The 26,690-nt window shown below is 40.4% G+C and overlaps 1 protein-coding gene across 7 annotated transcripts in view; it reads right to left on the bottom strand.

Annotated features, from left to right (window-relative positions):
* Nucleotides 1–25,105, bottom strand: part of slc44a5b (solute carrier family 44 member 5b) — a 32,739-nt gene extending 7,634 nt beyond the window's left edge. Inside the window, exons 1-18 of one of the 7 annotated variants that reach the window (XM_044199655.1) lie at nt 24,752–25,105; nt 23,503–23,555; nt 19,891–19,949; nt 19,327–19,466; nt 12,085–12,133; nt 7,481–7,554; nt 5,779–5,863; nt 5,395–5,479; nt 5,147–5,260; nt 3,946–4,006; nt 3,717–3,840; nt 3,131–3,163; nt 1,584–1,667; nt 1,232–1,344; nt 905–1,036; nt 698–797; nt 502–594; nt 5–92 (exon numbers count right to left, since the gene is read on the bottom strand). In XM_044199655.1, the coding sequence (XP_044055590.1) occupies nt 5–92; nt 502–594; nt 698–797; nt 905–1,036; nt 1,232–1,344; nt 1,584–1,667; nt 3,131–3,163; nt 3,717–3,840; nt 3,946–4,006; nt 5,147–5,260; nt 5,395–5,479; nt 5,779–5,863; nt 7,481–7,554; nt 12,085–12,133; nt 19,327–19,466; nt 19,891–19,949; nt 23,503–23,555; nt 24,752–24,788 (1,524 nt within the window). In that variant the 5' untranslated portion in view covers nt 24,789–25,105. Of the gene's footprint in view, nt 1–4; nt 93–501; nt 595–697; nt 798–904; nt 1,037–1,231; nt 1,345–1,583; nt 1,668–3,130; nt 3,164–3,716; nt 3,841–3,945; nt 4,007–5,146; nt 5,261–5,394; nt 5,480–5,778; nt 5,864–7,480; nt 7,555–8,374; nt 8,500–12,084; nt 12,134–19,326; nt 19,467–19,890; nt 19,950–23,502; nt 23,556–24,751 lie in introns of all 7 variants that reach the window. The other 6 variants (XM_044199659.1, XM_044199657.1, XM_044199658.1 and 3 more) reach the window with 6 other exon arrangements.
* Between the last annotated feature and the right edge of the window lie 1,585 nt (nt 25,106–26,690).

Raw genomic sequence — 26,690 nt, 5'->3', positions numbered from 1 at the left:
TAACCATTGGACTGCATGTGAGGTTGGCATACATGCATTTATCATCAGTAGGCGTGACCTTGTAGACTGCATTACCAGAAGATGCTAAGAAGCTGAGGGCAAACTAGTTAAGGGCAACACAAAGGGAAATTTCCTCCACACAACAATCACTGTCTACTGAAAAAATATAGTCAGTTTTGTTTTAATACTTTAGTTACATGCTGCTTACACAAAGCCATCTCATTCATCCAGGCATTACAATGCTAGGTCTATGACATAAGACACAACAACACCAGCTTGTTTCCATTTTGCTCTTGCTTTTAAAAACATAAAACACAAAGTGAAAGAAGCACTATCCATTTTCTATATCAACTACAGTAGTGCGTGATCTGTTTACTGATAGGTTTTTATATATGATCTTTACATATGATATGAACTACCAGAGACTGCATGAAAGTAGCAGAATTCCTCTACTTCTCCAGATAAAACAGTTCATTAACGTACCAGCAGTTAAAAGGATACACTGCTGTGACGGCCCAGTAAGCGATGCAGATGGCCAGAAGGAAAAAAGTGACGATAGGGTAAAAGAGAGTGGACATGATGTAGCTGATGGCCCTAGAAACAAGAAACATCTTTTTGAATTGTGTGTTGAATGTATGAAGTGTCAAACACACCATTTAAGTTTTAAGGAGTCAACAGAGCTTTTATCCGTACTCACTTGCTTCCCTCCTTCAGTAATGCAATAGCGATGCGCAGCCTCATCCTCAGAAATATCAGCATGATCACAATGATGGCCTCAATCACAGAAAGTAAGATCACTGCAAAGCAAATATGTTTAATTAGACATGCACATACAACAAATATGTTTTATCATGTCACTTTTAAAATTTGTGTGACGTAGGTACGGTAGTGGAGGACAACTTACTGAAGATGAGCCACGTTTGGCTGAGCTGAAGGTAAATGCTTAAGTCTGTGTGGAAGCCGATATCAGACATGGTGATGTTAGTGCCAGGCTTCCTGCTCAGAGTACTGTATTCCCAGTAGCAGTGCCAGATACCTGAGAGACAGAGAGAAAGAATGAAAGCCAGGAAAGGATGCAACAAGATATGACAAATCTAAATCTGCTGCACTTTGCCATGACAACAGAACTGCTCGCAGCAAATGTAAAACATGTGGGCAACATCTCCAACATGTGTATTAAGTACACAGCAGCTATTGGCAATATGGGCAACTGTCTATAGTGCATACTCACCGAATCCGACCGCAGCGATTACCCCAAAGATAATGAGCCACAGGAGCACACCAGCGGTGTAGCGCAGCAGCAGGATGAAGAGCAGACTGACCACCATGGTTATTAACAGACCACTGCAACAACACAAACACATACATACAAGGAACTGACCCGTATTTGTAAAGAAATTAATTTAGACTTTAATAATTTATTTAGTAAGACGTTCTGTAAATAGGAACTTATCAGGTACTATTTAAATCGCCTGCTGTTGTAAATTCCACCTTTGGGGCTTCAAGCAGGTAGGACAGTAGGCACCATAATCCATAAAGAGAGAGAAAACATGAAAATCACCAAAAGCCACAGCCATTCTTACATGAGGATCCAGTCCCAGGAATTTGCATAATCCTCAAAGATCTTCATGCCAACTTCATTGGCATTCAGCAGACTGGCGAGACTTCTGTGACGGAGTAATAAGGTGAGATTGGAAGAAGTGGGAAAGAGAAGAGGTGACAAAAAAGGGATTTAATAAGGACACAGAGAGGGGCTGTGGCAGGTTTGTATTACTGCTTCTAATAGTTTAATTACTAGGGTTTCTCAAAAACATTTTGACACTTTATTTCTCTTTAATGCTCTCATTGTGAAAAAAAGATGTATACAGTTTCAAAATGCTTTTGATATTAGCAGCTTTATGACCTACTTATCAGGTTATGATGGTCTGGAAAAAAATAAAGCCACAAAACGGCATTAGTGTTACTGAAGCGCTATTGAGCAATAGTTCCGTCAGTATGGCGTAAATGGTATAGCAGCGTGTTACTGAATGTGATACAGAGGAGCATCTATTGGAACAGCAAATACTAATGGAAGTGTCAGATCAAGAACCCATTTACTTCTGTTCAAGGTACAGGTAAGTGTTTGAGAACCAATGAAAACGAAATAAGTGCTTCAAATACTCAACATAAATTTTAATCCTTTTTTAAAATCAGTTTTACTTGTCACCTGAATCCAGCTTTATTTAAAATCTTAACTTAACCTTTCCCTTTTGCTGGACAAAGACAAACCCTCAACCAAAGACAAATGAGTCAGCATAAAACCAAACATATTTATTGTCTAATTCTATCAGTGAGTGTATTTAAAAGAACTCTGGTAACAGAAACTTTGATGTGGAGATCTCCAGAGCACAAACTATAAACTTGTGTGGGATAAATTAAATATTAATGTGAAGTGTCATTACATGGCACAGGATAAAGTTCAGCTTCTCACTTCAGTAAAAAGCTTAACTTGCCTTGACACCAATAGAAGGGAAAATGAAAACATAAGACTGGTGGCAATGTCAGAACATGACTACAGCAAAGTTCGACCACAGACACACTGCCCTATGACTCAGATAAATCTCTACAGTACAGACAGAGAAGGGAAAGAGGACTAGCTAACATTGCTATGGGACAAACAGAACAATAAAAGCAGTTCTGAAAACAACCTTATGATGAAGAGCTCTAGTTCAGCTCCCTGAAGGTCACTGAAACCCTGCCCATAGACCAGAGTTTGGATCATATCCAGCGCTTTTATGCAAACTAGATACAAAATGAATATCTACATCAAGGGAGCAAACCTAATGACCACCAGGGGGCACACCATCACTCTCTATTTTATTTGACACACACACACACACACACACACACACACACACACACACACACACACACACACAAAGTAGTAGATGACTTGATGTTTTGAGGTGGATATATGCCACAAACAATTGTATTAATCTGTCCTAATTCCTGTCCACTGTTGCAGGTGGAGGGACGCAGGAACACATTCTTCATGCTGAAGAGCACAAGTGGGAGGGTTAGTCTACACAAAGCTACTGGCTACAGCGGAGGCAAAGTTAAAAAGCTGAATGAAATAAATCTTTTTTGAGACCTTTCCGCTCCATGCTGCATGATGGTTACTTGGCTACAAAAAGGAAAGCATTAAAGCACATTATATTTCCAGGTTTTTCAAACAAAAGTTCCTCACAGCAAACACAGAATCATGTATGTTTAGAATATCAGCTCACTGGTTTAAATACATGATTTCTCTGCTTGTCCAAAGTTTGCTATCTCAGCCCAGTTACATGCTGATAGCGAAATTTACAAAGCAGCTGCTGTAAGCTTGTAGGTACCCCTGAAGTTCTTCTCTTGAACTTGCGGGTAAGCTGCATTTTCATGCAATAAACATGCAAATTACTATGAATGTGGTTGGACACATTCCTGGGCATCAGTAACATGCCCACTTGTCCTACCCAATGATATCTGTCCAGAACTCTCTGGGTGCAAAGTTGGCAGCCCTATTGACAGTATAACAGTTTTAAAACACTTCATGTTACAGGGTAAATTATTTATGCATATTCTTTTACTACAGCAAGAATGCCAATTCTCCATCTAATGTATCTAACTTTTCTACTTGCATAACGTAACTGGATGAACAACAAGGATAAAGATTCATGTTTCAGGGAAGCAGATCTTACTTGGCAGCATCTTTGAGGTCGCTGACACTTCTCTTGTTATTGTCACCGTCTTTGAAGATGGTCTGATTGGCTACAGTTAAAATTCCATTTCTTGTAATGAAATCTGGGAAGCACCGCTGGAGGACTGAAACACATTTTTGATACATTTTTTTTTTGTCTTTCGTGGCTCAGCAAACAAATAACGAGCGATTGTGGGTTACTGTGTTTACAGTTATTCAGATTCACTTACAAGGTCTGCTTGGCACGATCATAGATGGGCAGTCTTCATCTTGTATGACTTCTGCAACTGACTGAAAGCGAAATAAAGGAGACGATGATTCAAACAATTGCAAACAAGTGATTTATCACTAGCCATCCGTTCGACACAGTATTTATCAAAGTTAGAGGAGTGTAGGGCCTTTTCCATTCAATTAACTGATCTTTCCTGTCGTGTAAGTTACTGTATTTATGTAAAACCTTCTGTGTCTTGCTGCCCTTCATAATTTATGTTAGGGAAAACAATTTTAATTAAAACTTAACAATAAGTCAGTTTACTTAAGCTCTTACTTCTGAAACACTATATTTCATTTTGGATTTCTCACATAACCCCCCCCCCATAAATTCACGGTTTAGTCTTGTGAACCAAATAATTATCAGTCACATGCATAACATCAGTATGTTTCACAAAAATAAAAATAGTTCTTATTTTCAGAACAAACATCTCACTTACAGATCCTACTTCAGCAACATTTCATTTTCAGTGATTATAGCGTCGGTATTATTAATAATTAATTAAATTTCTAATCTTTATTCCTGAACAAGACCAAGAAGTCCGATGTGACAGAGTTGGACTGAATCCTGTCTGATGTAACACTGTCATACTTGAGATGATGTGGGAATGGAAATCAATGATTCAGTTCAAACTGTATGACTGAGCTGTTAGGTGCTCCCACACACCACCTCACTCTCTGGTTCTTACGCACCATCATGCCAACGTCACCGTCACTGAACTGCTGCCAGCCGACAGAACAGGGCTGTGATGTGCATCAGTGGTTGCTAGCTCACTTCCGCCTGTCTCTCAAAGCACATTCTAATGAGCTCTTCATTATAATGACTGTACAGACAAAACTGGTGGAATCTGAGGATGGATGTTTGAAAGCCATACTAGGCATGATTTTCTTGTGATCAAAACGTGTGTCTACTACAGAAGAATGGAGTTCTAAATTTAGACCCCTTAGTAGCCCTTTTTGCCTGAATAAAGTTCTGGGGACAAGTAAGCACATGCACAGTATCTGCCCGAAGGAAGTGACAAACTGGATTTTTTGAGCAAAATACATAACCTAGTCTCCAAAACAATAGCGAGTGCGCATTCCATCCAGAAAAGGGGGTTCAATAAATATACTTTCATCTTTTGTTTGCAAAAAGACACACCTTTAACCGCTGGCTCTCACCTTACTGCCAATCTCAAAGCCCGGCTTGCAGAATTGCTTGTAATATTCCCAGTTGTTGGTATTCCACGCATCCAGGAGAGTGGCAAATCTGTCCGGGCACTTGGAGACACAGAGCTGCAGGATGCAACACATCCTCTTAATGAGAATGCCCATCAATCTTGCATAATCAACAGTGGAGGAAAAGTTGGAGAGGAACATAAAGCAGTGTAAAAATGTGCTGCTAGAAGGGGCTTCATTCAGTCTCTTACCTGGGTTGTAGGGCACTGGAGGTTAATTAAAACTGCAGGATTGGCACATTTCAACATGTTGAAGTAGAATAATATGGCTTTGTTTCTGTGGAGACAAATGATGAGGACAATGAGAGGGGTCCAATTAGAAGGATTCAAAAGATTGAGAAATAAGTCCATTACTGTGCAATGTTTTATCAGCAAGCATTTAAGCACACACACACAGACACTCAGAGAGAGTGTACCGTGCAGTAAAGCCTGCCATAATTAATCACAAACCATCTCCATGTATTGTGGTCAAAGCCTTTTGTGAGTGTAAAGATAACAATGGAAAGCTGACAGACAAATTGGGGAACATAATTATTCCAGTGTGCAGTCATTTAAGAAAGTTATTTTTCCACTCACGCATTGGGGGTGTTCTGGTGGCCACAGAAATGGCCGTGGCTGTCGGTTGGATAGACGACCTTCCTGGGGTCACCATGAATCCAGGCTGAAAACACCACAAACACAACAACCACAACAGTTTGTTTGACCTGCATGGATTTTAACATGTGTAGTTATACCAGACGCATACTCCTGAAACTGGCAGTGATAGTGCCTTGCTCTACCTACAAGCATTGCATTATTATTTAGGTACAGCTGGATCAAAGAGTGTCCTATATAAATCATTAGGATTCCACAATTGTATGAGTGCATCAGGCCAAGGCCATGTGTGTCTCTGCGTACTAAACAAGGATAAAAAATGCAATTAACAAGACAACAATGGACATTTATTTGGAGGATTGCATGTATGCATATCAATTAAGAAGAAACATCTACACACATTAAAAAAAACAAAAAAAATGGTCCTGTTTAATTTGTTATGTTTCTCTAGGTAGGAGTACCACTAACCCTGAAATTCAATTTACTAAGCAATTCTTGTGTTTCAACCTGAACAACACAGTGCTAAGGCCTTTCACCTTGCCAGTCAATGACGAATTGCACTGAACGTGAGACAGCACAACAAAGGCAGTCTAGAAGTCTTTAACACAACAAGAATGATGAAACTGAAAAATTATGCAGAAAGAACACCAAGTTCTTCGGCTTAATGCAGACATGCCAGTGTCTATTTGAAGTCACATCCATTGTCATGGCTCCTGCTCTTTTTAAATTATTGGGAAACAGTAAGTCCTGTCCATGCCCAGATTGAGACGTGACTCCACTGACAACGAGCTGGGAAGGGAGGACACTTTGGTGACAGCATTGGGATTTCATTTCCCCCTAATTTGTGATGTTTATCATACGAGTGTGAAAGAGGGAGAAAAGAAATGCGCAGTCAGGTGTGCTTTTGTATGGGAAAGGGGTAAAGAAAAGTGGCAGAGAGGACACAAATGAGAGAGAGGATTAAAAGTAGAAAGAGAGAAAGAAAGAAAAAATAAAAAGGGAAAACTTGAAGGAAGAGGGGAGACAGAGAAAAGGATAAAGAGGGAGGATGGACAGAAAGAGGGAAATTCACAAGACTGCATGGCCTCAGTCAGTTGCAGACAATGTGGACTCTGTCACACACTCGAGTGAACTAAATGTCTTTGAATGAAATGAGAGCCATAGGGAATCACTGGTCATCCAGTCAAAAACTCGACAGGGACATCAAAACAGCTTTACTAACACAATCACCTCAACCAGAGTGAGCCATGCAAGCTGCATGTTGTGCTAAAGCTCCCACTTACTAAAAGAAAAGCCCAATCTCTCGAGGAGCTGCATTTCTCAACTACCCACACTTTGTTGAATAAACCACCATGAAATTACAAATAAGTCAAAAAACAAAAATACAATAAACAACAGCTTGTTTTAATTGTCTGTGCGTCCTGTGGAGAGGAGCAGGTCCATTTTGTTTGTGGTAAATTCAGATTTTGTCAAATGTCACTTTTCAGCTTTCCATTCATTCCACTGGCTAGGGATTGTGCTTTGTACAACCTGGCAGAACAGGATTAGTGAGCAATTCACACTTCACGACCAGACCAGAACATAACATATTACCACTCCTGTGCGTGTGCATGTTCGTGCGGGTGGTTGTGTGTCATTGTGAAACTTTGTGTGATGTAATCAGCAAGCAATGTGTCAAACTCACCCACGGTACCCAGAGCGATGTAGCCGAGGATGACAATGATGAAGATAACACAGCAAACCACATCAGTGCAGCTCCTGGGAAAAAATAAATATGTGAGAACAAATAAGAGATGTGTGACACAGGAAACCAAGATTACAAGAGGATTACGATACATTTACTAATGCATCCCCTGGGAGAATTGGGAATTTGCCCCATATCAAGGAGAAAAAAAAATGTGTATTGTGTGTTTAACCATTTCGTTGTTGGTAATCATGACATAGCTGCTGTATGGAGAGTTTGAGCTCTATATCTGGGTGCAGTGCTTGCCACTAGGCATGACAAGGTGTCATCTGTATACAGTGTTTTCGGAGAGTGTAGTAGAGCTCTACTGACTTTCTAATGAGACTCTGAATCCCCCCCAGAGTTAACTGTCCCACAGGCACAGAGGCAGCTATTTGAAGATTTCCTCTCTCTCCACAGTAGCCTCAGTCTGCTAATTTAAAGCAGCATCTCAGAGTCTCAATCTCTTTCTTCACTGTCTCACTGTCTCGCTCTCATAACAAGCTTTCTTCCTCTCCTCCCTACCACACTGAGAGAAGCTGTCAGTCCAGCCCCTTCTTAGCCCTCTTTCAAACCTATTCAGACTATGAGTACTGAGCCCAGCCTTGAATAAAGGTCAAACCACTGTGCCTGGTAGTACCATACAAGGGACATACGTAGCCTCCCCCTAACACCATACGCTACACAAACTGACTTGAGAGCCTCATCTCCTCCAGCTTTCAACCCTTCTCCTCTTTCATCCAGAGGAGCAAGGCTAATGTCAAAAGGAGGCCTGAGCTCAGAGATGTGACAGTGTTTCCTCTGTGTAGCTCTTTGAAGAGTGGATAGTCTTTGTTTTGTATGCAGCACGGTTACATGGTTCTATACAGGCACCACATATGTGCGCTGCTCTTCAGCCTCCAAATGCCGTTTCAGGATTAACAGACAGTCAAGAGACCACTGATGCACACAGAGGGTATCGGCTGAAGATCACCCCAAACCTAAGATGCAAACAAGAAACAAACATAACTATTTAAACTGTGTAGCGTCTTAGATTTAGGGTCAGCTGTGTAATTTAAGCTTGCATTCCAAATTATCCTGGACTGCAAATGCAGCTGCAATTAAGAGCCATATTTTATCCTGCATTAATATCTGCAGTAAAGCTTGCAATCTATGTTAACAGGCTGCTCTGGTAGATTGGTTTGCTGAACTTAGCAATATACAGTAGAGGATTGGGAATCTTTTCTGTCCCAGCAGGGCAGCTAATACTCCTTGTTTCTCATTTCAGAATAAGATGACTCCATTATCACCACTTACATCTGAATTACATTAAGACTGTAGATACCTGCAAATTCAAAATGTGATATCGCCACTCCTAACCTAAGCAGCACATTTAGAGCTGATAATAATTGACCGATAGACCATCTGCTCTGTATCTCCAGGCAAACAACAGCCAACTCAACCAATAGATGACATTGCTTGACAGAAGACTAAAATAGCAGTTGGTTGCCATATGAAATAAGGCCTAGGGACTTGTGACACATATCAAGGTGTAAACCATTTTTCTGAAAGCACAGCAATTAGGAGATAATAGAGAAACAAAGGTAGCTAAAGTGGGCGCAGCTCTGCCTGGTGAAGACAGCCACAGTTTTACACTGACAGTAAATGTGAGGAGCACAAAGACAACCTGCCACACTACTAGCAAAGCTGTTGCGGATATTGTGCATATTATTAACAAAGGGAGACAAGGGAGCACCATTTCATTTCATTCAAAAAAGAACAAAGGGAAGAGCTGCCTGGGTTGCCATGGCAATGGTTGCGTTCCTTGTCTTTGAATGGGTCCCCATCCTTTAGCTGGAAGATAAGTAAGCTATCACTCAGCCACACATCATAGGTGATTAAAAGGGGAGATCTGAGAGGTGGGAGTCTAAAGCCGACCTTGCCTCTGTTACTGTTACTGTAGATCTGCCTTGTTTCCCTACTCCCTCATATAGACAGAACTGCATTATTAAGAGAAAGTGCAAACACAGCACTACAGTGCTGATACAAAGTCACCTTTGAAGCAAAGGTGAGTGTTGAAGGGAAGCTGACAAAGTGAGGAGAGTGGAAACAGTTCTGCTTTGTTCTCTTATCTCAGGAAAGCAAGACTGCAAGTCAGATCCAAAATATATTCAAACTGCAAATCTATTCAGACCCCAACCTGGCCTCACTCTCAAACTTCAGATCTCCTCACATGTCACTTACACATACCTTCACAGGGACCAAAGCATTGCTCTGCTTGTGTACTGTACTGGCAGGCAGTGCTACTTTGAAAGGAAAACAAAATCAGTAGTAGAAGCTCTGTCAGTGCAATAAGAAACTTTTGGGTCAGTGTTATATTTGCAGGGCTGATATTCAGCGAGAGCCAAGGTGACACAGAATAGCATGGGTGCCATTGTGGTGAGGATCGGTCAGCCTGTCCCTACTTTGTAACAGACATTAACAGTAAGGGATATTTGGAGGGCCAGATTTGCACACAAAAGGGATATTTCTCACGGTCAAGAGAGCAAAAAAGGAAAATTGGTTCAACTGAGCAGCTTTTGTGACAAACAAAGGCTCCTTTAGGTAAGTTGTCACACATGTGGTGATGAGCATCTGATTTGTAGTTACATTTGTTTGTGAGTGCACATTTATCTGGGCCAAGTTTGACACTGACGAGCGGTGCGACTAAATGCCTTGTGCTGAAAAGTTGAGAGTATTTTAACTTTTATACGCATCTAAAAACCGCAAGAAAAACGCGACATCTGGCTTAAAAGGAAAACCATAGGAAAACAATGTTTTTGCTGGTGATGCTTTTCTAACGGCGCATCTCTGTTTGACCGCCCCTTTACATTGCAATTCGATTGGGCAGTTGTGGCTCATCTGGGTCATGTGTACATTTTTGACACCGATTATATCCATGTATGATACTGTTTATAGCTGGAGCCAGTTTGAATATTATTATTATTATTATTATCATCATCATCATCATCATCATCATCATCATCATTATTATTATGCCGTGTCCACTTCTGTCTGGCCGTTAGTGGACTGCTCAATAACCACAGATATGGTTACTTCATTTAGGCATTGAGCTTGCATGAAAACAAGACCACAGAGTCAGTTCTCTCCCAGTTCTCATTAAGAAAAGCCTCTGAGCCACAGAAACATCAAAGTATCCTTGGTGCCTTCACCCAGCTGTAGCAGTGAAATGGGCTGGAGAGGGTGGGATAAAGAGACACAGGAGGACTGAAACATGCCTTCACAGCAACATAAAAGAGATAAGAGCGTACATTACTGTACCTCAGAAAATGACTAAATCATCGAGAAAAGCCTGCGGTGACACCCTTGAGGGATTTTGCTTTATTGCAAAATTCTGCTCTTCATTGTGCTAAAGAAATCAGGTAGTCTTAAAATTGTTCATTCATTGTAAAAATCCCATATATGCATTTTTGGAGGGAAAATCTTCAACCAAAAGTTTATAGTTCTGTGTTTCTAAATGCAGAGGTTCACATCTGTTAAGCACCATCATTTTTTTTCATTTTTTAGGGTTTGTCATCTTTTTTGGCATGTGACCTAAATTTTAAGTTGCAAAATGATCATAATTTCATGTGATTTGAATATGACATCCGTTTGTGTTCTATTTTCAATATATTATGTAGAAATAATGTCATAGTCTAAACTATTATATCAAACAAATATCAATGTTTCACTAGGTTAAAACAGCTTTTGTGTTCATCAATCACATTATAAACATGCTGCTTTTTAAACACCATTTTGGAACACATATTTCAAATCAAATCAATGCAAATAACTAGCTGTGACGTGTATAGAGTTGTAGCCATCATGAGGCAGATAGCAGACTGCAGTTCGTCAGGAGAAGTGCTACTGTGCTGCCGGTTGAAAAACAGAAGACATTTCACTTTCTCCCTGTAATAGCCCAGATAATGTGTGGACTACATCTGTTTTTGGGTGTATCTGGCTGGTTAATAGTGTGTATCATTGGGCTAACCCCAGCCACCAGCTTGACTTATGACCATTGATCTGTGTGGTGAAGTGGAGAGAGCTGCCAGCACTTGGTCTCAATCTTTATTAACGTAGCATGACAAATGATCAATCTATCAGCGCCCGGACAGGGGTGTGTGCCAAAAAGATTATACAATGGCCAAAATCAATACGCATGTGAGAATTAGATGTTGGAAGATAGCGACTAATAGTTAAAGGGTCAGTTCACCCAAATTACAAAAGAACTGCAAAAAATATATATTTTCTTCTTAAGTCCTAATGGTATTTAAGTGTATATATACACTTTTGAATTTATTTAAGTTTTAGAGATTTCTGCCTCCACACTGCAGGTGAATGGATTTTTGTTTCCTCTTATTGTCTTCACTGATGAAAAAATGTCTCTCAAATGTGTTGGTAAACACATTTATAATGCATTGACTTAATTGTGGTTTGCAAGTCAACAAAATTTTATTTGAGTAAATTTCAGTTTCCCCATACACTGCTACATAAGTAGATGCAACAACTATAAAGCAAAAGGTGGTGATGTTGTGTGTATGCAGTACCTGTTATGAACAGGCCCTCTGAAGTTTGGGTCAAACTTGCGAGGCTCACCTATAAGACAAGCAAAGCACGGTGAGATTAGTTGACAAGAATGTGGGATAGTTAAACAGAACAAGAATAAAATTCACTGACAGATGGCATATACAGAACATAGACGGCATAACAGCAAACTGTACTGAGTAATATCTGTTTCACCAAAAAAACAAGATAAAAGATAAAATCTTTTATAATGCTTCTGCTTTCTAGGAGAGTGTAATTGAGAGCAAAAGGACACATGGATAAGACATGGAGAATAACATATCTAAACAGTTATGAGCAACATTTCATAACATTGACACCATATATGATACTAGTGAGGTGTAAAGTTAAGCTGCTGTCCTATTTAACTGGCCAGGACAAACTTACTAGGCTATTTCACAGCGCAGGTCTCCTACAGTAGCAGGACTGGGATGAAGAGGGACGATCATACTAAGCTAAAGAAGCAAAAGCCAAAACAATGTAGCTAAGTCGGAAATATAATAAATAATTTTAACAACTCTTAAACCAAACAGCTTATTGGGTCACAGTAAAGATTCCCCATTTGACCCAGCAGAGTACATATTGAACCTGTCACCCAAGGGGCTGACTCTGACTGCATGCGCTTGTAGTTGTGAGGGATTAGGTTCATTGGTTGCTTCTTTGGTGCCCAAGTAGTCTCTACCCCAGTTGAAACTAAATATGACGTGTTCCTGAGGACCTATTAATCATGGAGCGTAATATCTCCAAGCAGCTGGGGCAGAGTTAGGGGCAGCATGAGTGGGCCTGTCTCCCATCTGCCCATTCCCCAAACTGATCCTGTCGAGAGACATACAAGCCAGCCTTGCTTCTAAAAGTGTGAGGAATGAGTACACTGAACTACGTACATGCAAACCTGGTGGGCCTGTTCTGAATGTACTATAAAATTGTATAAGCCCTGAATTTAACAAGCACAAACCCATTTTTATTTTTTTTAATCAGCAAATCCAATGAAAAGCACAAAACCAACAGCAAATTTATCCTAATAATAAGTATTGTCTGTGCCTGATTTAGCTTAAGCCTCCATCCCATAGAGCTCCACAGTCATCCAAAAACTACTAAAAACACATTAAAAAGCCATACTGTGGCTTTGGTGATATAAACTTTCATTACAATGAACATGGCCAGTGTAGTTTATTCTGGAACAACTCCACAACTGCATGTTTGATTTCTGGAGAGTAGCTCTCTGTGCTGTGAAGACATCAGTGAGCAGCCAACAAGCAGTCAGCCGGCTGAGCCAGCGGAAGTCTCAGATGCTCATTCTCTCAAATGGCTCGCCTGGAGAAGAACTCTGAGCATGTGCTGAATTTTATAGTACATTCAGCACATGCTCTATGGGTCCAATAACGCAAAAGCATGAGGAACCCCACTGAGGCTTTTTCTTTGCACCCAGTGAGCATCTTTCATAGGAATGAATGGGGTGCCATCTTTGAATGCAGTATCCAGTTCTCCTTAATACATCCATGGTGTACGCTGTGTAATAAACTAGCCAGACATGTTCACGTTCATCAATTATCAAAACCGTAGATAATGTCTTAATGTAAACAATTAAGTAATTGGTTAACAAAATTTGGCAAGGATGGAGCATTAAATCAAACCTTACTACTATAGAAACTGAGACAGTAAACTCCAGTGTTACATCACCAGTTAATTGTAATGTATGTGCTAGTCATGTTCAAACAAAACATCATTATTCATCTGTCATTATTTTACCACAGAAAAAGCATTTTTCATCTGTCTCTGCCAAATGGTGAACTTATCGTGATGTCAATACCAGTCATACTTCCACTAAATGTCTTGATGGTCTGCAGCACAAGACAGTACTGGCTTTCCTTCATCTGTGCACAAAGGTCAGTAAATTCAAAAATCACTGCAATATTAACATTGCAGTCTATCTTATTTTGTATCTCTAACAAATCCATCACACATATTGTAAACATTCACTGTACCACCCAGCCCTTAGTGTGTGGTATGACATCGATAATGACATTGTGAACAGCGAGTGATATCCATCTGTGTGTAGTGAAAGAACTGCGGCTGATCATTATATATTGGTCAACCATAGTCAACCAAACTATTATCATCAGCAACGGAGTAAAAAGCTAAAAAAGTCCCTTCAATCTAAAACAAGTTTCAACTGTCAACTAAACACATATACGCTTACACATATATGCTAGCTTGGTGATCATAATTCTATAGTGCCTGGACTGGACACAATCTTCTGCATGAAGATAAGATACGAAAAAGCCAGGATGTTACACACATTTCCATATGTGAAAGCCTATTTATTAATGTCTGCCTTTGCCCACTGGGATTCCTCTACCACAGCAGTGGTAGTCTTAAGGATAGAGATGCCAGATAGAGATGTCTCGCTCACCAATAACCCAGGTGTCCTTAAGCTGCACAATCAGCAGCAAAAAATAAATAAGTAGATGCACTGGACCAGAAATGTACTTGAATCTAGGTGAGTTGGCTTTTTTTTTTTTTTTTTTGTTCATTCATACAAAGTGTATAGAGGGGCAAGAATTATGGCAGATGGAGAACTGTCAAAGGTTACAGTTCGGTTTTAAAACACTGGCTGGTCTCATGACTACATGGGGCTATGTGCAACAACTGAAGCATGAGGACATTCCTTACATGCACTGTAGGTGTGATTATGACCATTTCAGCTCATTGTCATCGAAGCAGTGTGAGCTGCTAACCTTTCTTTTAAGATATTTAACATGAGAGGCTCCGTGTCTCTTTTTCTTTTGTCCTTGCTGTTAAAAACCCTATTTTACAGCCATCTGTTTGGCTGTCACTGAAAGTCACTCACTTGAGTTGTGTTTCAGGTCTAAAAATGGGAGATGTTCTGGGTTAAGTGTGTGAATTTCTCAGCCAAGGACACCGGACCAGGTGCTCACTGCTGCATTTGCAGAGCACTGGCTTTGAATATAAGAGGATGCTACTCTGTATTTCAAATAACTGGTCTACAGTACAGTCTACAGAACAGAGCTCAAAAACATATGCACTGATGTATCAAACACATAATCCTGTATAATGATACAGATTGAAACATTCATGACTGATAAGGTGTTTCTTTTTAATAGTTTCATACAATACCACAGGACACCTGAAGTGAGTCAAATGCCAAGAACAAGGGTTGATCATCCCAATTTACCTTCAGTTTAAACATGTGAACTGAAAACAGCTGCATACCACTCAGATTTAATTTGGGCCTTTTAAAATAGCAACTGTGCACGATGTACTGACAGAGTGAAGTATTCCTCTGTGTTGTGCCTTAAGTTTGCTTTTATATCTCAGTGTTTGTTGCTACACTCACATCGCCAGCAGGCTGCATCACATTAGCTCACATCAGAGCTAATTACAGGTACAGCTGCTGGGGGTGAGCAAAACACGTAGCTAGCTACTAGACTGGTCCCAGCGCAAGCTGAATTGATATGGATTTAAAAAATCCTTTCTAGGATCTTCCTAGGTTGTGTGAATATTCAAAAACACATGCAGGTCTCCACAGTGCTCCAAGTGCAATTGTGATAAAAACAGGTTAGTCCATATGGTGAGCGCAAGCTGAATCACACTGAGATCAAAGAGAGCCAGTGGTGAGAGGACAGATTGTGGTGCAGTGAGTGTCAGTGAGCAGAGCTTTTTTTCAGAGTCATGTCAGTGGTTTCTTGATCAGCCTACTGTTAGGAGTTGTGGAGCCTGCCAGTAAGTCCAGCAAGAGGACCAGCAGGCAGTAAGGTCCCCTGCCAGCTGACAAAAAATGAGGGCGATCCTTATGTTGATCAAAAGCCAGAATACAAAACTGTCAATACAGTATGCCAGAGGGAACTCAAAAACAAAACGTGATTGTGCAAATGTACTCTCCAATAAACATAATAATAGACAACAAACATTTTCTAATATAGTGTACAACATACTAAAATATTCTGGAGGATTACAAACCCATTCTTTCTAACAGAATAACATCCAGGTGACAGAACATGTGATTATTCAGCTAAGCTAAATTTAGCTTTAGCTGCTGTCCCTACTCACTACACCAACTTCCACCAGGCTGCTGTACTTTCCTCTGTCCCACAAAACAGATTTCAATGAAGGGTTAAAAGAGAGTGATGAAAATCATCAGTGATGCCTGGACACCAGCAGACTCTGCATTAGATGACGGCTGTTTAGACTGCACTGCAGTCTGCCAGTGCAGGAGATGAGGCTGGTGGACTGGATGTGTGCTGCTGCTGTAGTCAGGCTGAATGAGGGTCTGTAGTCAACAACATTCGGAAAAAGCCTGGCAGGCATGCTACACTGGGACAGCTAGAGTCACTGTTAGCTCCACTAACTGCTAGTCTCCTCTATTGACGTAGTGTTGGATAATGCCACTGTGACTGAAAGATTTACGCATAACACAACAATCATGGTGGCAATCAAAGGCTTTGAGGCAATGAGGCTGGACGGGGTGAGGAATTACACATCAAGATCAGACAAAGGCTTTGGCAGTAATCTTCGCTCCCAATCCCATTGAACAGCTATTCTGCCATAGCAACAAGATCTATGGATCAATTAACAGTGGTGAGGACCTAACATCATATTCTAAGTCTGTGACACACATAAAAATGATGTGTTAAAATTCCTTCCACCAATAGAGGTTTAATAAAAGTTCTCAAAAGACTGAATGGCACAGTGACAATGCCTCAATTTGAAGTCCATACCTTCTGTCAGACAGATTCTGAAGTATGTGCTGAGATTGACTGCTGAGAATCAACTTCAGAGTGCCTGTGCTGGAAGAGAGCCAGATGTAACCCGGCCTGGAGTGATAAAGCTTCAGAGGAAAGTCACAGAAGCAGTTCATCGCCTTATATTTCACAATTTGGGAGGAGACTAAATTGTGCATTTAACTCCTGTGGCACACTTTATCACAAGGTTAGACTGCTCAGGGATTATGTGCACACACATACACACATTTTTACTTTATGTGGCAAATACCACTGCAGATACTGTGAGATTTGTTAATGTGAGAGCAAAGATAACCAGCTAATTAAATGGCATCAGCCTACAGCACATATAGAAAATCCAAGTCAAGAAATTAAAGTACATAAAGCACATAATTGTCAAATATAAAATGGGAAGGGATATTAATCATACAGTACAGTGTTGTCATCACACCCTCCAGAGTAAAACTTTCTTCACTTTCCCTATACCGTTTCCAGAGCACCCCCTTCGCTACGTTTCTCAGCTCGTCTCCGTAAATACATCCAGTACACAGACACATCAACACGGGCAGACACAGGCACCAGTGTCCCCAGGCTCCACTGTCCAACACAGGCCTCTTTCATACCGGGGTCAGGCAAACAGCTCGAACACTGCAGGTGCTCTACATGGGTTGGGTCAGAGAGGCCATTTGGAAACGACTTTGTTGTTTTTACTCTCCTCATTCATAAACATTTCCAAGACCTCAAGAGAGTGAAGTGCTGTGAGATTGCACTTCTGTCAAAGCTATGTTGGGCTTAGATCCAGCTACAAAGAAACAAAAAAGATAAAATAGAAATGTTTAAAATTCAGCATAATGATGTTGCTCAGCAGGGTAGGCTCAGTCTGTAAGTCTAAATGCTGTATACAGCATGTTCATTCATGTTTGATGAAAGCGCTGGCTTCTGCCAATCCATAGAGGGAAACCAACATCAGTACCGTGGCTTTGGGGCTTTCTGTTTTCCTCTAGTCTGTATTTAAAAATTTGCAATGTGCAAGTTTCTCCTGCAACATAGTGTTGGGCACACAACAAGTGGCACACAAGTAACAAATCTGCTTGGGTGGATCACTACCGTAAAGATAAAAGGGGCCGGTAAAGCTGTGATAGAATACAAGACTGGGGGGAGGCCATGGGGTAGTCTATAGGGCACAGATTCACATACTTGTACTTCTATCTTTGTGAGGACCGTCATTGACATAATGCATTCCCTAGCCCCTTACCCTAACCTTAACCATCACAACTAAATGCCTAACCTTAACCCTTACCCTAACCATAACCATAATCTAATCCTAACCTAACCTTTCAAACCAAGTCTTAATCTTCAAACAGCCCTTTGAAGTTGTGAGGATCGGCAAAAATGTCTTCACTTTCCAAAAATGCCCTCACTCTGTAGGTACAAAACGTGTGTCATTCTTCACTATGTAGCAAGTACACACACACACACACACACACACACACACACACACACACACACACACACACACACAATTTAGAGGAATTGATGGGGGGCAGAAATTCACTGGCAAGGTTTCACTTGACTCAGGCAACACTCTCACATTCCACTAACCCTAACTCACACACACAAAACATACACACATTCACAGTTGATCATGCAAGTCTCTCACACTCCCCAGAAAAGAAAAAGAAAGATAGATTTGGAATCAATCTCTGAAAGAATCAAAGCAGTTAAAAAGCTCCAGATGGCTCCCCCTTCTTCATAATATTAAAAACACTCTCCATGAAGCACCATAACTTTCTTTTTCTCTGCCTTTTTTCTATCACCCTTCTGTATCCAAAAACATCTTTCCTGCCTTGCTCTTATTTTCCCTCTCTGGAGAACAGTACAACCTTTAAAGTGCTTGTCTCCTTATTGAGACAAGACAACAGCATCCAGATCTCTGGTTTAGGTTTACTTAGCAGAGTCCCTTGGGATCTTCTCAACTATTAGCAGATGGTCGAGGACTGAGTACATGGCATATCTGTTTTGGTAGCCCACTGGGTTAAGTCCTATCAGTGCATGAACCGTGTTTACTGTGCAGATTTTCAGAGGGAAGCAAAGACACAGTGCTTGTTGACATCCCCTCAAATGCTGAGAATAGTGGGATCCTAGTTGGGACTTGACCCCAATGAGGGGAGTTAGCATCTGAGAGTGTCAGACGCTGACAGCTAGCCTGCTGCTCTGGAGAAGTAGCAGTATTGTGGCTGGGGCTCTGTGACCTTGGTTACTTCTGTGGGATCCTCCAGGCATGTCAGAGGCAGCGCTGTGTTCCTGTGAGACGAGACGCTACTGCTACTGTAGATCAGTGACAAGCTCAACCGGCTTTGGCCTGGATTTATAAAGACTTAAACATAAGAGGGCAGGCCACATCTTGATATCCAAATATGCAATATTCGCACCAAGGTGAAGAAACACATTTATACAGACCTACAAATATACACATCTACACACCTTTATGAGTGCACACACAACATTCTTTAGTCTCATGTTCAGTATTCAAGACTTGTCGTGAAACTTTCGCAGTTAATTCCACTTTTTTCCTATACAGCTTCCTCTCAGTCAAGTATGGTGTAGAAATTAGTGTTGGTATCCTGAAAAACCAAGACAGAATAAGGCAGATTGCTCCATTAGTATCACAAAACTATGTGCAAGTTAATCTGCACTGAAAACAGGTTACTGTAAATAATCTCACCCTGTAGGCAGATTTATTTGCATGTTTTAGGAAAATGAGATTTTTAGGACTCTGTAACAGACTAAAAGACTGATTTATACATTAAAGTTTTATGTTAGCCAGGATGCAACTGGGCCCAGATTCCTAATGGTAGGAAGGATGAAATTTTGCTATAACACATTTTATAATGAACATGTTCACTACCACAACCTTGTTTTTGATCAATTGTAAATTTTCTGTGTGCACTTTGCACTGACAAAAAACTAGTACACAGTCGAAGGTCATGTGGAAATAACATATCACACAAAAGATATTTAAGTTCACAGAGTCAGACTCTCACCTACCTAGTGAATATGTGTGTGTCACAGTACATCACAGAGTTTGAATCTTGATTCTTTGGTTGCTAGAAATAGCAAGAAATGTTAATGTTAATGTACTCATGTGATCTAATGACTCTATACCACTAGTTATACAACTTGGATTTCCTAAACCAGGTGATAGTCTCCTTTAGGTAGGAGTACAATTTGTTTCTACACCTTAAGGGAGGGCCGATGTCTTCATTTGGTCAATATTAATATCACTTCACTGCCTGTGTTCTCCAACAGGGGAATCCTCTTAACCTCTGCCTTTCAGCAGAATGCACACATCAAACTCAGATAAGCGTGAAAGCTACTAAAACCCTGATATGTCTGAGCAAACCTGCAAGGTGCAATGCAAGGCCCTCACCTGTGCAAAAAAAAAAAAAAAAAAAGCATGTTTACAACATCATAACACGGTGTCTCTTTTGTTCTTAGGATAATGATTAATTTGTTTCGATAAAGCTAGCTGCATCATTTAGCAAAAGTCATTTCATTCTCACTGTGCACTCAAGACTCAAAACCTACATGTCAAGCATGAACGTAGCTGTATCTGTCTCATTTCCCAGTGTATCTTTCGGTTGCATTTCATAAATCACTAGTTCTAGTCATAAACAAACACTGACTATATTTGTACCGCAAATTGGAAATTTAAAGTCTCCTTGCTGTCGCCTAGAAAGCCTCGTCACAGCTAAATGTCCCATTTTCACAGACTGGAACAAATAACCATCCAGTGCTTGCCACTGTGCAGAAGTGAATCTCTGAAATCTACTGACTCACCCTATCATTAGTGTGAATAATATACTTCAAACTTCTAGGCACTGACACAGTTATTGCTTGAGAAAAGACACATGAAATTAGTAGCAAAAGAACATAACCTTGTTAAAAAATAATGAGCAGAAATGCCATAAAGACTAATAAAATGTGTAGGAGCACTACGGAGTGACCATTGGTCTTCATTTGAGACGAGTATTTGCAGAGGACAGTGACACTTAAAAAGCCCATAACAGCACTTAGTCTTGGGTGCAAAATGGACCATTTGAGCCACAACCTTTTCTGACTGCAATTTCACAGGAAGAGGCTGTGAATGTTTGATTCTAAACCCAGGCTATGAGCTTTCTGTCAAGACTCTGCATTGACTCAGTAAAAAAATGCAGCGTTTAGGGAAGCTGCCCATGCGAGAAATTTGTTAATTAACAGTGTACCCGACTCAACACTTTCTTTGGTGAATTGAACTCATATCTAAATTGTTACTTATAAACCTGTCACAGAATGATTATGAGCTATTTTTCTACTTTTCTGATTGACTGAACATTTCAGCAGAACAGTATAAGCCCACTGAACACTTGCTACATAGTTAGAAATGTTATATAATATACCAGCCACGAGAGTACACTTGAATCTGGGATGTAGTGCAAGTGGAGAACTGCTGAATGTGAATGATGGGATGGCAGGTAGTTTGACCAGCTGCTAAAACATGGCTCACTTATGCTATCCAAGTGTTTCCAAGGACACATGCAATTTACGTTCATTAAAAGAAAAATCCAACTTTATGTTAGGGCTAGGTTATAATTCAATATTATCGTGGAATGGCATCATGACAGTCCCTCATCCTGATTTCCTACATTTTCCAGAAATGTATACTGATAACTTTCAAAAGAGTAGGAGGGGTTCCTATTGTGAAAAAAAGTGAGAACACTAGCACTTCTTCCACAAAACATGCGTGAGAAAGAAACTGGTGTCTCTGCTTTTTCTATTTCTTCCTTTGTGACAACTGAGTGTCACTGCAATGTGGCGAGTCTAGAAAGAAAACCAGCTTTCTTTAATTTTGCAGAACTGAATCGACTGACACACAGTTTAGCTAGTTGGACAAGATCTATCCAGCTAGCGGAACCGGAAATAATATAGTGGACAGAATCATCCTCTATATCTTATGGAATAAGGGAAATGAACCACTAAAGAAAAACAGAAGTGCTGGGCACATTACCAGCAACAGCAAATGTGATTTTCTGTACTCTGCACCACACATTTAGTCCACATTTAAAAACAAATGCAAACAAATGTGTGTGAAATATTAGTTGCGGGGGAAGTGTATGATGTAAAATTCATCTTGCCGTTCTCTGCTCACTTGTGAGACCAAAATACTCTGAATTGCTCTTTTGCCAAGCTAACTGATGGAACAAAAGCATCAGGGAGCCAATAACATAAAGCAGCTGACCTAAACACAGGGAGGCACCATAACCCCATCCCATGCTCCACTGGCTAGGTCGTTGGACGCTGTTAAGGCAAAATTAAGTTCCTTAATTAAACTGTCTAACTATATTCTATGTAATTCTCTCTGGAGAGCAGCACTTGTGTTGAAGCAATAGAAGATATGCAAGTATATGTTTATTATATCAGCTTCTCTAATGATGCACAGTCACTGTATCTAAATAATGTATATAATACTAATAATACACAAGCTCTACTTTTTGTTTTACTCCAAACCTGCATTAAGATGTTTACCTACAACACTTTACACATACTCTCTAACGTCAGGTTTATGGTACACTGTAAAGTACCAGCCTGAACTTTTGAACAGGGAGTGGAAGGGTTTGAAGGCCCCAGTGGTGAGCTGCATGCTTGCGGAGAGCAGTGAGAATCAACTACAGCTGACAGGTTGCAGTTGTGATTGGCAGATTGCTGTAGTCATGAGGTCTGAGGGGTCAGCATGTGGGGAAATAACAGGGAGACACAGTAGCTTTTCCCATCACGAGCAGTCAGGAGCAGATTTGACAATGCCCGTGTCACTCTAAAACTGTACAGCTACTAAGGATCAAGCCTGCTTGACAGTCATCTTGGGTGTAATTATTAAATACAACTTGGACAGATATGGATATGATGCATTTGTAACTGATAACGATGTGGAAGACTGTGCTGACACTGACAACTGTGACATGAAAATATGAATAATTACAGAAAGTGCTGCGTATTATAGCCGGGGCTGGACTGATTAACCGATATATGTTTTGGGTCTACCTTTGGCTTTTGGTGAATATGAGATATTGGATCAGTGTAGACATGATTGAAGTTACTCATTGACTACAGCCACATACAATGACATTTTATTTTCTGCAGAGCTTCATTTTCTGATAATATTTTTGTAAAGAAATGTTTCATTGAAAGGAACCATCAGTCCTGTCAGTGTGGTGTATCACTTAGTCTGCGTTTCAATGGCAAGTTTCCCATGATAGTCTTGTAGTAGCCTGAGAGCAGCTGTATGCTGACAACAAGAATACAATTGTGAAAGTAAATACTTATATTTCAATGATTAAATGGAAGATTACTAAATATAGAATGAAATATTTTTAGCTGTTGAAGTATTGCAAACCTCAAAAAGCCACCAGTATGGTAAAAATCAACAGTACTGTGAGTGACTCTTTGTTTGAGAGGAAAGACACTGTCTGGCATCTGGTGGTGATCAAGGATTATATTGCTGTGATAAACAACATGATTACTAATACAGGCTAATGGACAGAAAATCTGCCCACGGATTAAATATATCCATACGCCTGGAGCTGCGAAAATGCAGCTTGGACACTCTAAATCCTTCCTTACTACCTGCACTACCTGGACTGCAGTTGTTACAATGTTGTAATTATCTTCAATGTGGGCTAGAAGAGAAGGAGGAAAGTGGAGATAAGATTTTATGTTGTTAACAGTCTCCTACTGTGAGCACGTTTTTACACATGCAAACAATACAAGGCAAAATAATTGTATCACTGTGGTTAACCAAGAAATACGATCGTTTTTCAGCCAGTGTACGGTGATAAATAAGAAGCACTCCAAAACAAAAAAGGTTACTCATGTAAACAACCGCTGATGTCAACCTTTAAATAGCCAATGTAAACTAACTAACATTTCTGTAGTTAACTAAATCACAGCAAGGGGCATCCATGCTAATTAGAGCTGAAAGCTTAGTGGATTCATCGATTCACAGAAAATTAATCCTCAACTATTTTGATAGTCAATTAATTGTTGAAGTATTTCAAGCAAAAATGCCAAATATCCCTAATGCCAGCCTCTCAGTGCTGATGATTAGCGCTAGCTAGCTGCTTTTCTTTGTCTTAAACTGACTATCTTTGGGGTTTTGGCTGGTGTTAACCGCTAGAACAAAACAAAGCAATCTGATGGCATCATCTTGGGCTTTAGGAAACAGTGATGGACATTTTTCACTTTCAGCTGAGAGTTTATAGCTAGTCCAAACGAGAAAACGAGAAAATAATCGGCGGATTAATCGATAATGATCGTCAGTTGCAGCCCTAACGAAGATACCGTTAACATTATAACTGTTATTCTGTTGTCATACCGTTACACAGTAACGTTAGTTACAGAGGAAAATACCTCTGCGTTTTCAACAAAGACGTGGTGAAGGAGGAAAGTGATAAGACTTATTGGTGTTAACAGTCTCCTATTGCGAGCACTACTACACACCAGGTAAACAATACATGGCAAAAATGATTAACTACATCACTGGAGTTAACCAGGTAACGCTAAGGATAGTGATCATTCTTGAGAGAGATTAAAGAAACACACGAAAAAAAGACGTTGGGCTACTTATTCGAACGTAAATAGCCGTTTAGCCGTTTAAAACGTTATTCTACCGTTACTGCGTATTTGATGTCAACCGTTAAATAGCCTCCAAATAGTTAGCAACTGACAATGCAGGCTAGCTAACGTCCCTGTAAATCACAGCAAGGGGTCAAACATCATTCAGGCTAAAGAAGATACCGTAATATCCTGCTGTCATAACGTTACACAGAACAAGGGAAAACATCTTGGCGTTAACAACAAAGACGAACCGACTCACCATAGAAAGAGGATGGGATGTCCGTCTTTCTAGCCATGGCACTTCGTAGGACAGATGCAGCACCGACGTCTTGGTTTTGGAGACCGCATATGAGAGTCGAGGTGAACCGCAGTTATTTTGATGCCTTTCTGCGGTCCCGTCGAGAAATAAGCACAGGAACCTGGAGAGGTCTTGGGCTCTTGGAGGATGCTTCGGCCACGCAGCTGAGCGTCAGTCGTGTTTACAGCGCGACGTCATTAATTATTCCAAAACGGTCTTAAAGGGGACGCTGAGCACCGTGGCAGCTGCTGCCGGGTGTCATGTTTCCCTTTGTTAAGATGCGATTTAAAGCACAAACCCACACCGTTTTTGTGCAGTTTGTCCGCTCACTCGAACATGTGTAGGATTTATATCAATGATGCTAGAGAACCGCGGGATTCGTACACTGCCTGTGTCTGCAAGAAGGGCGGTGTTTTCCAAGTTGCTTTTTTGGTTGATTAATAATACAGCCAACATTGCAGGTAGTATTTTTGGGTGGCAGTGACATCGCTGAGGCGTCCGGTGGAGAAACACTGACCCCAGCTGGGTTTTCTCTGACATTGCAAATATTTTTCTCTCTCTACCTCCCCAATCAATCTAAACAGCAGCATGGTATTCTCGTCATATGCTGCTCGGGAGGGTGCATATCTGTTGCCTACATGAAAAGGGAGGGTATCAAGGCATAAGACACAGGTGCAAGTGAAGTCATTATGTATAACTATTGTTAAAATCACAGGCAATCTTTTTTTTTGAAACTTCTGTCGGGTGACTTTTTTCGGGGAATAGGGAATTTACACATTCTGGAAAAACACTTCATTAGAAGTTTACGTAAAGGTCCTGCACACCCACACAGGCGTTTCCACTTATTCTGGCTGATTAGTTTGAAGTTGGGTGGAATCACTTAAGGTCACCAGAATTCAAGAACTAATTATACCGATGAACGTGTAACTTATCCCATCCAAACAGGTGCAACAAAACTAACAGAGAGATGTAAATCAAGCCAAGTATTTACACGTCCACGTGGTCCTGAGAGGAGTCTTATTAGGCAAAAATAAGTGAAAACACGTGTGTGTGTAGTCCATGGGTGTGTATGGCCTTTAAAGTACAGGTCTATTGTTGGGTAATTTAAACATTTTATGAGTTATATATTTTGCAGGTTTAATATTGTTCTACAAAGTAAATGTAGACAAATGTAGTGGAGGAAAAAGTACAACTTTTCCCATTTGAAATGGAGTAAAAGTATGGATTGAGAAAACATAAATACTCAAGAAGAGAACTAAATCATGCTTAAGTACAGCACTACTACACACAGTGTGTGCTTTCCATATTTGCACTCCCACACAGACACACATTGCTTTGGTTTTGAGAATCCACCATAGTGAGTGTAACCAGGAAGTGGCAGCAGAGACTGGAAATCATCTACAATAACTGGGATGATCCAAGAGCTGCAGGGTGAGATTTTCATACAATATTAACAAAGTAAGATCAAGATAGAAGCTTCTGTGACAGCCGCAGCCTAAGGGATTCAACCTGGATGTTACCTGAATAATAATTGCACATCGCCAAACATTATCCCTTTTTAATGACAGAATATTTAAAACATTAATATTTCATGTATTCATATGTAAGATTGGATTAGAAATGGGACAGGCAATTTGTATTACACACTGACATCATGTCTCTCTTAGTGTTCTGTGGATGAAAGTAATTCAAGCTCAGGTTGCCAAAGGCCAGTCATTAAGAAGGGACTGGCTTCCCTGGGACACATCATATGTTGATGTGGCAGGATCACTGCCAGTAGCACGAAGGGAGAATCGGAATCACATTATTGCCAAGTGCAATACAGTAAATGTAGAACAATTTGTCTTGGTGACACAGGTCTAAGACAGTGGTTTTCAACCTTTTATGGCCTAGAACTATT

Source organism: Siniperca chuatsi, linkage group LG6, assembly GCF_020085105.1.
Source record: "Siniperca chuatsi isolate FFG_IHB_CAS linkage group LG6, ASM2008510v1, whole genome shotgun sequence".
In the NCBI taxonomy this organism is placed as follows: Eukaryota; Metazoa; Chordata; class Actinopteri; order Centrarchiformes; family Sinipercidae; genus Siniperca; species Siniperca chuatsi.
The sequence above is the reverse complement of the archived record's forward strand: the minus strand, read 5'-3'. Positions and strand labels throughout refer to the sequence as shown.